This window comes from Spermophilus citellus, assembly GCF_964194105.1.
Source record: "Spermophilus citellus genome assembly, chromosome: 3".
Taxonomy (NCBI): Eukaryota; Metazoa; Chordata; class Mammalia; order Rodentia; family Sciuridae; genus Spermophilus; species Spermophilus citellus.
The window spans coordinates 47,697,544-47,714,581 of NC_138184.1; the positions used below are offsets into that span (position 1 = coordinate 47,697,544).

At 37.6% G+C, this 17,038-nt stretch overlaps 1 protein-coding gene across 1 annotated transcript in view; it reads left to right on the forward strand.

The window, feature by feature from the left end:
* The window catches only part of ERC2 (ELKS/RAB6-interacting/CAST family member 2), a 908,750-nt gene that overhangs the window by 491,307 nt on the left and 400,405 nt on the right, over positions 1–17,038 (forward strand). The window contains 1 exon segment of the mRNA XM_081286503.1: positions 14,872–15,007. Coding sequence (XP_081142629.1) covers positions 14,872–15,007 — 136 coding nt within the window.

Here is a 17,038-nt window from a genome sequence, read left to right on the forward strand (position 1 = left end):
GCTGGCTAGGAAAGTGAAGATGTGACCACATGGTTCCATGGTGCTGTGTGTTCCCAGTTCTCAAGAGATTCCAGACTGTGCTTAGAGAGAATCACATCAACCTCTCTCTTCATATATAAATACTGGTAATAAAGATAGATATTTATATCTATATCTTTATCTACCTGTCTCTACCTCCAATTTCTGACTGAGGGCCTTCTAGTCTTCCAGCTTTTCTGCCTCTCCAGCATACCATCTTGGGTTCTCTAGCACATGATCTCTCTTTTTAAGGGTCTCCATTAAAGCTTGGGACCCTTTTCAAATTTTTGACAGCCAGTAATTCATAAAGGAAAAATGAATTAACTCCATTTTAGCATAGTCGTAGGGTAAGAGAGTTGTTTGAAAGTGATTGCTGCAGCCTATTAAAGACAGCTACTTAGCTTTCAGGGCTGGCAAAAGAAGGATGAAAAGTAATGAGTTAACCTGCTAAGAATTTGGCCATTTTAATCATTTGAGTCTGAGTATACTTTGTCTCCATTTATACTGAGTGGGGAAACAGTTATCTTGATAAGCAGGGATTTATCTCACCCCCACTTCTCAGTGGCTGCCTGGATTCAGAGTAGAATAGACTTCTTTATGTAGCAAGGGCAATGGGCATGCTTTGTATGAGTAAGTAAAAGAAAAAAAATGCCATTGGTATTTTTTCAAAGTTCTTATCAGCAAAGAGCATTACCGAGAAATCCAATAGGGTAGTGATGACATTCAATTTTATTTGTACCAGGAATGCACAGATGGCTGGAGTTAGCAGCTATTCATTTTTAGGACATATCTCTCGTTATAGTTAGTGGGAATTACATGGACCTATCAAAGGGGGAAAATAGAGGAGGTTCTGTAGTATCAAATAAATGTGCATCGTTTTTTGTGCAAAGGTCACATACTTTGAATAATTCCTTTCTGTAATTGTAACTTTCCGTAGTTAGTTTATTCTTCTTGCTGAATTTTAATGCTGTCAAGGTATTTTTAATGGCCTGCAGAAAAGCATTTCAGCAAACTACACAGGTCTGAAACTTACAATTAGTCATTGCAGCTCGTGGCTCATATTCGAATAGCTCAATCGAGATGTGTTTTTACATAAAAGCTCCCCTTGATTAATTGACCAGGAAATGCTTCTAGTTCATAGAGATATGTAACTCTGTAGCATAAAATATTCCACTCTCAACAGTTCAGTTCAGTTCAATGAGCTATCATTGTTTTAGGTGTTGCCTAAATGACTTTTCCTTTAATCAGTTTTCTCCAAACAAAATAAGCACCCTGGCCAGGGAAGTTACAATTTCATATCATTACACTTCTAAATTGAGACCGTAAAAGAAATATTGGTTTTCTAGAAGATTGCATATTAAAATCAAATATATAAAAAAGTAAAATTTCAGATAGAAAGAAATTCAGTTAATTAAAAATGTAAGCAGCATGGGATTTGAGTTCACAATATTAAAAAAAAAAAGTATGAAGAAGAATTGGACACAATATTTTCAAATAAAGACTTTGCTGCTATAATAGAATACCAAGGTCCAAGATCATGGGTCCAACTGGTAAGGGACTTCCATGGCAGAAGGCAGAGGATAGAAGGGCAATAGGGAGTAAGAAGAGGCCAAACTCGGCCTTTTTCAATGAACTGACTCCTGAGATAATGGAATTAATCCACTTATGACTGTGCTGTCCCCAGGACCCAGTTACCTTCCATTAGTCCCAAGCTCCCAACACTGCCACTTTGGGGATCAAGATTTCAGCATATGAACTTTAGGGGACACATTCAATCCATAGTATATAGAATGTTGCTTTTCTCATGGTTTGGACTTTGGTTATATTGATTTTAGGGGTTTTCCATTTTTTTTTCAGTTGGTAAAGGGGAAAATCTTTCTTCTGATTTGCTTGAGGGAAGAATTCTGCTTTTATAAGGTACAGTAAGAAAGAATTTTTGGAAAGCCAAGGCAGGAGGATTTCGAGTTCAAAGCCAGCCTCAGCAACAGTATGGTGCTAAGCAACTCAGTGAGACCCTGCCTCTAATAAGATACAAAATAGGGCTGGGAATGTGGCTCAGTGGTCAAGTGGCCCTGAGTTCAAACCCTGGTACAAAAGAAAAGCAAAACAAAGAAAGAATTTAAGATTGATATTCACAAATGGGCCTCATGGTAATCAAAATTACTGCATAGGCTGAGAAATACTACCTCAGTAGAGCAAAATACCCACTTTTGGGGTATTTTGATGAATTTCTTTTCTTTGTTTTATCTTGAATCTTAAATATTTTATATTCATTTTGTAATTAGTATTAATAGTGTTTTTCTTTTTTTCTTTTTTTTAGATTTTTTTTAAAGAGAGAGAGAGAGAATTTTTTAATATTTATTTCTTATTTTTCGGCGGACACAACATCTTTGTTTGTATGTGGTGCTGAGGATCGAACGCTGGGCCGCACGCATGCCAGGCGAGTGTGCTACCGCTTGAGCCACATCCCCAGCCCAAAAGTGTTTTTCTTATAAGAGTAAAAATTTAAATATAACTTATTACCTACTGGTTTAGAAAAATCTGTCTATACAATATGACTTGAAATTATTTCTCATTTCTAAATTATGCTATAGCTACATTTAAAAAAGAGTCATTCATATGTTATCCTATAGGGACTTTCTAAAACTTTATCTATTTCTCCCGCCAGTTGCCGGCAGGGTAGTTTCCTTGCTGGTTGTGTGAGGAATTTTAGAAGAAGCTTACTTCATTGTCTTCAGAGAGTCTCTGGTGGCTTTTGGTCCATATGGTATCTGTTTGCTACAGTACATAGGGCCTTTGCCCAAAGGCCTTCACAAGCAATGCTTAGGGGGGTGTGTCCTCAGATGTGAGAAATGTGTATGTGATGAGTTCTCTGGGGGACAAGAGCACCTTTCTGGAGGGGTAACAGTGACATAGTTTTGGAGAAACAATTTTATAGGTAGGCAATGAGTTTCCTTTTTAGTGGAGGAATTATCCTAGACCACTATGATGAAAGGAAATTAACCTTTTAGATCTAAGAATAGCAATTTAAGGTAAGGAAAATGACATTAGTTGTGTAGTATAACAATTTGGGATGGAACCCAAATTGTCTCCTTTTGTTTGGAAGAGGCAGCTAAGCAAGCTTACCTGTTCAGTCTCATTTTTCAGTGTTTACAGTCCTGTCCCACATAATGGCATTTTGGTTCATGATGGACCCCACATATGGTCTATAGCATGTAACCTAAGTGGGTAGTAGGCGATTTCATCTAGGTTTGTGTTAGTACACTATCATGTTCACACAATAACAAAACTGATGACAATTTAGAATGTATCCCTACCCTTAAGTGATGTATAACTGTACCATATCTGTGTCATAAGATTGTTGATGATTAAATCATGTAAGTGAAATTAACGTTGCTTAGTCCAAAGAGATGTGGATTAAGTGACGTAACATTCTATAGCATTCATGCTTATGAATCTGGGTTGGAGGTTCCCATGACTGCTCTTGGGTTTTAGATGGGACGACATTCCTAAGAATTGGGTTACCTGCCCTTGTGGGCAAAGGAAAGACTGTGCCCTGTTTCTAAGCAGAATCCAGATTGGTCAGGGCTAGATTTCTTTCTTTTTATTTTTTACTTACTTAATTAATTAAATTCTGTGGTGGTGGACATTTAGTTCAAGCACTCACATATATATCCACATCGCAGGGCTGTCATTTCTTAAGGAGGAAGTGAGATTTCACTGTCTCTATCTTCCTGGGAATAATAAAGTTGCTGAACTACAGCAGAAAGGGTGGCTTACTGGGTTACTGAGCAAAAGCAGAACATATAAGTAGCTCCGGTTGATAAAACCTGGGAATTAGCTCAGTGGAGATTATTGATAACTTCTTGTATCTCATTGGTAGCCTGGCAGGTCCCAGCAGCTATGTGAGTGTGTGCTAGCCAGTGAACTCGTCTGGAGGATATGGACTTGGCTTTTGTTCCTAAGTACTATTTCTATCATTTTTAGCTATGCTTTTAATAAGGCTTTGTCATTAAAAAGTCATGCTTATTTATAAATGAGACATTTAGGTGAACATTTGTGTATTTTATTAGCTTTTCCTTTCTTTTTTACTATATAATATACATATAATTTTACTGATTCTTGCTCAGGAAGAATCTAAGATTTAAAAGTATACAGGGTAAAATACTTAAAGAAAAATATTAAATAGCATAGATGGTTGATGGGTAGAGCAAAATTCATTGAGTGGATACAACAGCAACAATTTTGAGACACTGATTAAGAATATTATTTCTGGGCTGGGGATGCTTGGCATGCGTGCTGCCCGGGTTTGATCCTCAGCACTACATACAAATAAAGATGTTGTGTCCGCCGAAAACTAAAAAATAGATATTAAAAAATTCTCTGTCTCTCTAAAAAAAAGAATATTATTTCTCAGATTTAATACTTCATAGTAATAGTTCACTGGAATGATCCTGATGATAAAAAAAGGGTCTTAGTCAAATAAATCTAATAAACATACCTACTATGCCCCTTTTTGGAGATTCACGGTATACTTTATATTAACTCATCAAGTCCCAAATTTTAATTCTGTGAATATTTCAAAGAAATCCACATAGGTACATTAAAATTGGGTGGAATCATAATCTAGAGCTTATGTATCCTTTATATACTTTTTGTTTATCTATGAAATGTGTATATATTTTCACATGCTATAATCTCATAATCTTCTAATTTTTTTAGAAGAATAGAATCCTAAAGACATGTTTATTTCTAAAACTTATTATAGATGTTATATTTAAGTTTTTATAGGTATCCCACATCTGGGATCATGGGACTTAATCGGTTACAAATTCTGAAAAGTCCTGCAGTATAAGAAACCTGTTTACATTTTTTCTTTGTCTTTACTCTCAAGACTTACTTGATCCTAGTCCCTCCCCTTTTATTCCTTTTTAGTGATAGTAATTAACAGACCTTAAGCCAGTGCTGCTAGGACACTGTTTGGAAACCACTGATTTAGGAAAAACGTGTCATTGAGTGAAACTGAAACAGGTGACATTGCAGCGGTGGATTTGGAAATAGTTAATTGTGTTTAGGCAATTGTGTGGGGAAGTGGTTTATTCTGTCTTCTCTTATAATTGGGGGGAAGTGGTTTATGCCCTCCTTGCCTATAATTCTGCCACTTTATTATCCTTCATTGATTTTCGTTTTATCCACCACCCACCACTGATACTGTTTTACTCATTCACATCAGACGAAGAGAAGTGGTTGGAGTTCTGCAGAGAAGAGTGGAAAGAACAGACATTTGTTTTTGCACTGTGTTGTCATGGGAATAAATACTTGGGAAAGCATAAGGATGCATAAATTACCACAACCCCTTGTTGGCCGTAAGTTAAGCCTTTCAGATTCCTTGAGTTGCATTGGAGAAAATGGCTTGGAAAGAAGTTTGGGACAATGGAAAAATTAAGTCTGTTAGGTAGTTTCTATGGCGGACAGTTTCTAAGAACTGTTTGAATTTGACAGTAAAAAGATTGTGAAATCTTTAGAATAGTACATATAAAGGTTTAAAATATTTTAAAATAATTAGCATGTAATTTGCACATTGCTTAATGCCCATATCTATGCTGACCATAAAGGTAATCATGAGCCCCATGTAACTATTAAATTAATTAAAATTAAATAATATATAAAATCATTTCCATAGTTACTCTAGCTGCATTTCAGGGCTTGTCGATACAGAACTGGGCAGCATAGAAATAGAACAGTCCCACGAATACAGAAAATTCTATCCTGCAGAGTATAAGATAGAATTCTGACATGGTCCCCAGGATCCTTACTCCTTGGTTTTCACACCCTCATATAATCTTCTCCACTTGAATGAGAACAGGACCTGTAACACAAATCCAACTGATCGAATATGGCAAAGGTGATGGGATTCCATTGTCTTGCATAGGTATGTTATGTGGCAAGGTTCTAGGATGTCACTCCTATGATTATGTTATATCAAATTCCCTGTTAGCAGACTGGAGAGATTCTCCTGCTAGCTTCCAAAAGACCAAGTAGCCATTCTGTGAACTGTCTGGGTAGAGGACTATGACAAGAAGCTTGAGGTGGCCTCCAGGACCTGAAAGCAGCTTCCATTCTCCCAACAGCCGACAAAAAGCTAGGGACCTCAGTCACACAGCTGCAAGGGAAGGAATTCTGCCAAAACCCCAAATGAGGTTGGAAGTACATTCTTCCCTTGTTAAGCCTACAGATGAGAAATGCAGTTGGGCTGACACCTTGATTTCAGCCCGTTAAGACTAAGAAGAGAGACCAGCTAAGCTGTGCCTGTATTTCTGCCCCCTAGAAGCTGTGAGATAATAAATATAAGTATTATTTTAGGCTATGAAGTTTATGGTAATTTGTTATGCAGCAATAGAAATTGAACTCAGTGCTGGTCCAAATTATTTTGGGGATGGTCTGATAAGCCATGTCTCAGATGAACCCAATCCCAAAGAGTATAATTTGCTTTATTGAGGCTAGCCCTTGGCCTACTTCATAAAGAAAAAAGGATTAACTTTCAAAAGTGAATGTCTAGGCCTGGTTGGTATATGTCATTTACTTTTGTGGCAAAACAAATCTACTAATGTATAATAATGGTTTACTGTTTTATGTAACATAAAATATGAGGCCATGATTTTTGGCATCACAAAAACATTGGTTCAAGTTCTGCTTGATGTTGATGCATGAAGTCTGTATGGTGTGGGGCAGGTAACTTATCTTTTCTAAGCTTCTATTTCTGTGGGGGGAAAGATTGTCTCCATGTAAGGATGTTCTTTCATTTAGATTATACTTTTACAGTGCTTAGCACAGCACCTGATACGTAATCTGACATCTGAAAACAGGGAGTTTTTATTACTTAAAAATATTTTAAATTGACTTTCGATAGCAAATAAGAGAAACTCCAACACATTATTTCTGTACTCTAATTTGGAAAATCATCACATAAGATTTTTATCTTCTTACACCTCCACTTTATTTTATGTCTGAGCTGCTGCAGCCCAGCTCCAGATTGGATGCAATAAAAATAGGTCTTGCATACACGAAGTGCCCCTTGTGCTCATAGGTTGCTCTGGCTGTATATTGTCTGGGCAAATCGCCCCCAACCTCTGGCCAGACTGTGGAATGTTGGTTTCCTCCAACATTAGCCTCCTGGGGGTCAATGTTCACAGTTTCCATATGTTTTTATATTACCCCAAACTGTAAATACAGCTGACACTCTACCAAATTGGCCCTAATGTGCCTGCATCTAACAGTGGAGTCGTAGGCTTTTAGAAGGATACAGTACTCCATGGAATTGTGGCACTTATACAAATGTTATATTTTAAAAAGTGCTCAGATTCTATTTTTTGATTTGAAAAGAAGTAAATGATGTGCAAAAAGAAGATATGAAGTAGAAACAGGGCAGGATTTTAAAACCGAGGTCTTGCTGTGTCTTGAGCTTGCCCTCAAATCTGTCCTCAGATCTCTTAAGCAAGAACTGCGTTGTTCTTGCCCCTTTGTCCTTCTCTAAATTTCCACTTATGTTAAGCTCCTACTTTTATCTTCACTTATTTTGTCACCTGCAAACTGTTCATCTCTAATTTAGTCTGTTGTGCAGAAAGAAGAACCAAACTCATTATGATACAGTGACACTACAGGATGTGAAAAACAATAAACATTTTTGCTTGTGAGAGTAGATTCATTCATAAAAACTAGAAATTTGTTTAAAAAACCTCACATTGAGGTTAATGGGTTCAGGGAACAGAAGTTAATAGGGAAATTGCATGGCACCCTTGTTGGTTTTATGTTCTGCTTTAGAGCTCTGTCCTCGTATCAATACTGCTATTTCCATAGTGACATGTCTTCCAAGCTGGAAGCTCTCACCTGGCATTCTGGAGCTCCTATGTTGAAAAACTCACCTCTCCAGTGTTACCTGGTTTCTTTCTAGTTCTCTAATAGTTGTCCCAGTTGCTGCCCAGGGCATTCTATGAAGTTAGGACTTTTGTGTCTTGAAGACATTTGTTCTTAGAGAAGGGTGCTAGGGGCATCAGCAATCATCCTGCTTCTTTCTGCTTTCTGTTCCCCCAAACAGATTCCCACCATCTTTTTCTATTTTTTATTTTAGTCTCTGGGTTCCATACATGTCTAGGGCGACATTCCTTCATTATTTGGGGGAGAAGGTCTTCCAGGATCAAAGTGAGGAACACCATTTGAAAGGAGTCTTCCTTCTAGAGCCTCTCCAAAATGAAATGTCTTCAGGGTAAACAAATTCTCCTCTTGCTAGTGATGACCATCTTCTTATGTAACCTCCTAAGATTGCTCCCAAGGTCTTCTTGACTTGGGTAAGAAGTTCAAGGCTCAGGGGATGGATATATGCAACACAGAAGAAGGTTTGAGGCAGGGGAACAGGTGCTGGTTTAAGAGCCTTATGTTTATAGCATCACTTACCCCAAGTGAGATAACTGCCAAAGTCACATACTTCCTAAGGACAACTACTGCCATGACAATGCATCCAACTTGGCAACAAAGGCCTTAGACTTGGGTTTCTTACTGTATCGCCACTAGATTCCCTTGGTTTCAAGTGATTCAATCATTTCATCAAACGGAACAAAGACCAGCCTGATAGGGTCATCTCCTCCAAAGAAGGTCTACTGAATAGGACTTGGCACTAGAAGAGGGAACATGAAAATACTTTTGCCTCCAGAAAACTCCACTTCTCAGGTTTTCAAATCTGAACCCTCCCTTTCCTTAACACCTTCATTCTATAGATAATGACATTAGGTTCTAGGTACCTTCTGCTGTCCTGCTAAGTGAAGAATGATATCTTTTTAAGATGTGTTGGCATCTTGTGTTTTATCTGAGGGTGACCTGTTTCTGGGTTCTTGTGTAAACCCAGGTACCCAAAGGGTGGAACGGGAAATGAGGTAACACTCATTTCTAGGGAGCAAGTACTATGGGGAGGGAGGGAGGAAGAATACAACAGGGAGGGAAACCAAGTTAGAAGGCATGGAGAGGTGGGCTTAGATGGCCTGCTGAGGGGTTTTGACAAGGACTCAGCAGTGAACTGTCATGAAATTCGTGGCCAAATGTTTGCTCTTGAGAGACTGCCTCAAGATGCAAAGTCTAAGAGATCGGGCTTATTCTCAAACTGAGTCCTCAGACTGTGGCCCGACTTGTGTCTCCTCAAGCTGTCACAGCAGATGATCCTTCTGGTAAGGAGCAATCATGCTCATGACATTTAGCACATTTGTAATTGCTGTAATATATCTTTAGAATATTTATGATAGCTTTCTAAAATTTATAGCTATGCTGAAGTACTCACTGGTATTTACAAGCTTTAAAAAAATGGGATCCTCTCAGTGGTTAAAAGTAAGAGCTTTTATTAACGGAAATTCTGCATGTAATATTCATTGTCAGCTTCCATTGTGTGTGTGTGGCCCATCGACTTGTGCAGTCCCTTCATTGTCTCACTTCCCCTTGCTGGTCCTGACCTTCCCGCCATACTGCCATCAGCATAACCTGCCGGGAATGTAACTCATCATTAAGGAAAGCACAATTGGAAGCTAAATGTGTCACAAAAAGCATTTAATAATGCATTCCAAAGTTCATTGTTTCAAGTATTTGCAATACTTGCTGTTTGGGTGTGGGAAATGAGACACTAAATATATGTGCACAGCATTGCACAAGACATGATTGCATTCCTGTTGTAAGCTAAGAGTGAAACGGAAAGTGAACAAACATGCTGGGATCTGTTTTAAGCATTCTACTTATACTAACTCATCAAGCCTTCACAATAACCCTATGAGTTACAGTTGATTATTAGTCTCATTTTATATGCAAAGAAGCAGAGGTATAGAGAAGTTAAGGAACTTGTCTGTGGTCACACAGCTAGAAAGTGACAAACTTCTCCAGACAGTTTGGTTCAAAAATTTATGTTATTTGCCATTGCACTGCAGCCACACCTGGCAGGATCATATAGCCCAGAAGTGGTCTTCTGTAAAGGTTGCACCATTTACACCTCTGGTTAACCATACATCAAGTTATTTATCCAGAAGAAATGAAAGCATATGTCCACAAAATGTTTGGTATAAAAATGTGTGTTGCTACTTTATTTATAAACATAAAAATAGAAAAAAAGCCCAATATCAAGTAAGAAATAAGTAATCAAATCTAGCATATTCATATAATGGACTGCTAGCAAAAAAAAAAAAGGAATGGAATGATATACAATGAAATATCTGAAAAAATGTTATGCTGAGTGAAAGAAGCCAGACACAATGATTCCATGTATATGAAGCTGAAGAAGAGGCAAATCCATATGGATAAATGTTAGAACAATGATCACTTCTGAGCAGGGGGAAGGGACTTGAGTCTGGGTGATGGTAATGCTCTGTATTTTGATTGGTCAAAAATCATTGCCTTGTGTATTAAACATTGATGCATTTTCTTGTATGTATTTGTACCTCACTTATACACACAAACACATACAGTAAAACTTAAAGTTCCCTTCTTCTCTAATCCCATTCTCTTTCCCGGTGTCAACTGTTGTTTATAGACTGGTGTGGCATTTCCAGAAATTTTGATTTCCATGCATATGAGTATATACACATAAAAATAAACTTTTATATTTTAATGTGAATAAGATCAGATGATGTATATTGTTCTGCTACCTGCTTTTTTTCAGTTAATAACATGTCTTGAAGGTTTTTCATTTGTTCTTAATTTTCAAAGCTAGCCTGACACCATATTATGAACACAATTTTTTTTCAGTCAATTTCCTTCTGATGGAAAGTTAGGTATTTTTCAAATTTTCACTTTTAACAGTTCTAATGAAAATGTATTTATATAAATATTTGTGCATGTGTGCAAGCATTTTTGTAGGCTTCTTTCCTAGAAGAAGGATTTGTTGGGAAAAAGGTATGCGTACTTTAGTGGATACTGCCAAATTGGTTTCCAAAAATGCTTTTGTGAATTCTACTCCTCCTTCCCATGTATGAGAAGTGAATTCCTGAATCCTCTCCAACAATGAATATTATCAATCTTTTAAAGTTTTTGAGTACAGATGGGTAATAGCATCTTATTTCTGCTGAGATTTAAAAATAAATTTTTATTTTCTACTTTATGTAAAAATATACACAAACCCTTGGAGGACTGTCCAGTACTCCCAGCAATGTAATTCTGGAAGTGTCACCAGCAAGTTAGAGACCATTTTCTAATTTTAATTTGACAGATTACTCTAGTGGAAATAGCTAAAGTCTGTTCTCTCTGGCATTCTTTCTGAACCATTGTTGACTTTATGTTGGAATTTTTAAAAATTTTGTTCAAATTCCTTAATGGTGGCTAAATTTTGAAAAGTGACATAACCTGTTTTATGAAACTGCTTCATAAAGCTAGTCAGTTTAAGTCAAACATTGAACACTGACTTTACCATCATATTTTTCAACTGTCCCCTCCCCAATCATTGCTTTTATCATTATTTTAATTTGCATTTTGGATATGCTTTTAATGGTGTTTCCTTGGAGAAAAACTCCTTCCAAAGAATGCCTGCCCCCCCCCCCCGCCCCAAACAGGAAGCAGATCAGTTTTGAGTGGAAGCTTAGAACTGCCCAACTTGCTAACTGAGTGGGAGTTTGGAAAGAGGTACAAATGATAGTTTCCTCTAGGACAATACAGCAAGAGAGTGCTGTGGTCTATACTGCTAGAGCCCTACTGGATTTTGGAGATAGCTAGGGACTGTATTAAGTTTGGCATGTTGATTTTATTCAGTGTGGGTTTACTTCTGCAGGTGGGGAGAGATATAGAGCCTAATAGGTCACTTGCAAATTTCATTATTGGAAATTCTGAGGTTGTTACTAGGAAGTCCCTGTGGTCATTTTTTTAACTGAGTATCACTGGGCTTTTGGGGAAAGGCAAAGAGATCTAATATTTTAAAATTTCCTTAGTCCTCACCTGCCTCCCCGCTAAATTGCCATTTCAACCTCTGCTTCAGACAACATTAGGGTTTCCCTGAGGGATAACCAAGAGAAGGGCTATTTAGTAGCTAAGGCTCTCCTCAATATTTGCTCACTATTCCCTACCCTAGCCATTCCATCCCTTGCCTCTTGTCTACCTCTGCAAATCAATTCATTCCCTTTTTGGTTTTCAAGGATGCTTTTTTTTTTTTTATTAGCTACACATGACAGTACAATGATCTTGACAGTTCATACATTTGAATCAAATGGGGTATAATTTCTCATTTTTCTAATTGTACAAGTTGCAGAATCACATTGGTCATGCAGTCACCTATGTACATACAGCAATCATAAAAAGGGTTTGACTGCTAGGGATATTTAAAAGTCTCAGAAATATGTTGGAAGCACAAAGGAGTGTGTGTACTTGATAGGTAGCTATTGGTAGTCACGTGTACAAAATGATGATTCTGATCACCTTGTTCTGTATTGATCCTAATTGGCCACATCCTAAGCAGTGCTACTCAAAACACAACTTTTCTTTATCAATTCCTGGTGTCTTAAGAAACAGTTGGGAAGGCTGGGGTTGTAGCTCAGCGGTAGAGCACTTGCCTTGCATGTGCGAGGCACTAGGTTCAATCCTCAGCACCACATAAAAATAAATAAATAAAATAAAGGTATCGTGTCCATCTACAACTAAAAAAAAAAAACAAAACAACAACAACAACAACAAAAACAAAGAAATAAATAAAGAAAGAAATAGTTGAGAAATGCTGAAAAAGGCCTCCCTCATAGTGTCAGAACTGACAATTTTTTTTAGCCTCTCATTCTTAATTCAGGAAAGTTTTAAGGAACACATGGACCTGGAGTTTGTTTGTTTGTTTTCATTTTGGATTGGGAAAACGCTGGAGTATCCTTGAGATAAGGTTGAGTGTTCACACTGCTTTGAGAACTTCCTGGGATTCTTTATGCAAATAATGTTTCTAATGATGATCCATTTTATTTTGTCACTGGCACTTGGTGAAGGGAGAGATATTTAGCAGTTGGTTCTATTTGATGGTATGATCTAAACAAATAAAATGTATTTCTTTATAAAATTTCCTCTAATTAAGCAATCTTACTAACCATATGATCTCTTTATCATATCCTATTTCCGGGATGTGGCCATATTTTCCTAAGTAAGTGGAAAATGTGCTTGCCCTGTTCAAGGCAAGCTTTAAAAATACTATCCTCATTCAATTAGGAAGCAAGAGGTCATTCCTAACATCTTTAGAGTAATCAAAAAATAATTTTCTGAAAGCAGACCTGTGTATTGAGTTGGTGATTTCATCCATGTGCACCACTATATTGAGCAACAGTAGAGAAGATAACAAAAATTATGCAGTACAAATAGGGACCAAGGAGAGGATTATTTGATTTTGCCCATATTCTCCTAAGTCCACTGAAAACACTTATATCACTGCTTCAGTTGATACTGGAAATATTTCTTAATGAGCCCAAGTGTTCAGACTTTACTTATTAGCAGGAGTCCTGATAGAGGATTGTTCCACTTGGTAAACAGTTATCTTGAACTTCATTTTCTTGGGGTGGGAGGGAGTGGGGACTGCATAATTTTATGAGGACTGGAAATAAAGAGTTTCTTATGGAGAATGCTTTTTATTTTCTTTTTAATTGTTTCAGTTTGACACGTTTGCTGTTTATCATCTAGTTCTCATCTTGTTTGTATTTCCAAAAGAGCAGTGGTCTCCATACACTTGTCTCTGGAGTCAGGGCTCAGTCACAGTGACTGATGTAGCAGTGCTGGGGAAATGGGGGTGAAGGGATTAAGAAGGACCTCAAATGACTGGGCTCTTTGGCCCTCCTCTTTTGGAATCACTGCTCCCAAGCCCTCTCTGCTGCCCTCTTGCCTCCTCACGTGTTGGATTAGATTTATAACAGCTGCCGTGGACATGGTTGCCTAAATCTGTGGAATGTTTTGCTAAATGCTGCTGGTGAAATAGTTCACATTAAGCCTGTAACTCCTGTTTTCTTATTTTTAACCAGTCCTTTATTAGTCTTTAACTCACTTGATCACTTTATGATTTTACACTTGACATCCTATAGATTCATTAAGATCTTTTAGTCCAAGCACCAGGGCTCTATTTAACATTATGATTAGCCAAGCTGTTATTCTGTTTGAGCTAAGTGTTGACAGTGTATTTGATTGGAGCCCTGTAATTGTTATTTTAAAATCAGAGTAATGGATTATGATCTCAGAATAAGAACATGATCCAAAAGAATAATAATAATTAGAACAGAAACCACTTAGAAGAAAATAAATGTACCATCACAGAACCACAGGGCCCCATGTGCCAGGCCCACCTACCTTTTTAGTCTTGCCCTCCCTGCGGACCTCCCATTACTTGAAGCATCCACTTCTTTCCTATCTTGGGAATTGCATATGCATTTGTTCTGTTTACCTGGGGAGCTCCTTTACTCATGTTTCTCTTGGTTAGCTCCTTTGAGTCTCAATCACAGTCTCTTTTCCTTAGGGAAACCTTCCATGGAAGGTTTCATCTCCTCCCACCCCCAACACCTGTCCACATCATCATCTCTCACAGCATGCTATTTGTTTACTTAAACATTAGGAACCATAATTTGTGTCCCCTTGGTACTTGTCTTTCTTGCCCTCTGGACTCTAAACTCTGTGAAGCTGCAGACCTGTCCCATTCAGCACTGAAGCCCCACTATCATCCTTACACCTAAAACTCAATTCATATTTGTAGTTGAATGAACAGAATATTCTGAGGTCCTGGCTTTTTTCTGAGTCTACACAGATATTTTGTTCTTAGTAATAAATCTATTCTGACAACATTTGCTTTTCAGTAGTTGAATATAACCAAGTTGTGCTGGTTTTTCTCAGGCATATGAAGGATCAGAATAAGAAGGTAGCCAACCTCAAACACAATCAACAGCTGGAAAAGAAGAAGAATGCCCAGTTATTGGAAGAAGTTCGCAGGCGAGAAGATAGCATGGCTGACAATTCACAGCATTTGCAGGTAAGCCTGGGTTTATGTTCTTAATCCCTAAATAATTGGAGACTAACTGACTCTGGAATGTAGCCATTGCTACAGGAAAATATGCAGAGAAATGGTAAACTTGCCTTTGCTCTGAGATCAGAGTTATCGGTATACTCCCAGGGACCTGAGAGGTCTTTCCATGTATAAAGCATCGTTTTCAAAATGGTGCCCAAGAAAGCAGCTTATGATGGAGTTTAGAAATGCTATGCAGAGTCTGATGGTTCCTGTACCTCGCCTTAAAAGGTAAGAGCTACTTTTCTATATTTGGCAAGAATCTTAAAGCATAGAAATGGCTTCCTTTTTTAAAATTTATGTTTAAGTTGTTTTGGGGTCAGTAGAAGGGAAATGTATGTGCATTATCATGGAGGTGTTTGAGAAAGGATGCATTCCTCTGATCTCAGACAGTTTACAAAACTGGTTTTATTTTGCTCAAAACTCTGAGGCTCTGAGATAGATCATTAGTCTGTTTTCTCCATGAATATAGTTATCTCTCAGTGACATCCCTGTCTCAGAAACCAACAATTTTTCCTCATTAACCATCCCTATTTTTGGCAAAGGAGTTCTTCCCATATGCTCAATAAAACATTCAAGCTAACACAGGGCATTTGCTTTGAAGTTCCTTTATTTATTCCGGTGTGCCTTTAAACAGAGCAGTTCGAGTTCGACTTGGCTGCTGTTCATGTTAAATTTTGCTTATTAATTAGTGTCTTTCTTCAGTTATATATTAGGTTTCCTCCTTGGAGATAGAAGAAGTTAGATAATTTCAATATGTACTCATAGTTCATCTTTTTAATTGACCAAAAGAGAAATAAATAATTATTCCAGAGTAGGAAATACAAGGAAGCACGTGGCAGATGGAGGTTATTTAGTCAACATTAATTTATTTATTTTTTGTTGCCTGGGATCCTCAGGAAATCTTTCCACAAGTAATGCCCAACACCAGCCAGCCTACCACCTAAGAATTTAATCACTCCAGGGCAAAGGAAAGTAGCTCTAGTAGTTCTAACAAGCTTTTGAGATTAGGACCTATAAATTGACAGCTCAGGTTCAGGCCATGTGATCATGAGGAGCCTAAGGGGAAGGGGTCAGCTTCATCTAAATCCTGTGTGCTAAGGGTGGAGACAGATGACCTCCCACAGAGAAAAATAAGTCCTGGTATCTGAAAAGGTTCTGTGCAGATAAAACTACAGAGGTTCACTGCAGCCATTATATGGTAGATGAACAATTATTATCTCGTTTGGTATATTAGAAGAAGGAGACCATGAGAGAGAAAATAACTTTCAAAATTATTTATCTAATAAGTGGCAGACCCAGGACTTAAACCTGTATGTGACTATCATTAGATGATGAGTTTTCTGAAGAATTAGGAATGCAGGAAAACTGAGTCTTCATGGATCAGGTGGAATTTGAGCCAAATGAGTTTGAGATGGGAGAGACAAGTAATAGGGAAGGCCCTCCAGGAAAGAGAACCATCGGAAAAGGTACAGAAGTTGATAGAGCATGGTATAATCTGGGCACAAAACATCATAAATCAAGTGATTGGGGTGCAGTTTTCAGTTAGGTAAGCATTGTCCTTATCTTTGTTTAACTAACTCTGGAACTAAAATGCCTGAGTTTCACTCCAATCTTTAGAATTCACTGAGTGTCCTTAGGAAAGTCACTAAACCTCCCAACATCTCAGTTTCCCCATTTGTAGAACAGGAATAATAATTACACCTATTGCAGAGTTGTTCTGAGGGCTACAAATTAAATGTATATGAGGAATTTAGAATTATACTTGGCATAGGCTATGCTCAGAATAAGTATTGATGATCATTCTTATAATCACAGGGAAAGGTGAAAGAAACATTTAAACAGAGTTGTCTAGTACATGCAGGATATTTACATAGTTATACTTGGGTAGGCATTAAGCATCAAAGTCTTTGTCTTTTCTATATATAGTAATTTTTTCTCTTCTAAGGACACATCTAGTTATGGAAATTAATGTCTTGTTTTGGCCCGTGAACTTTC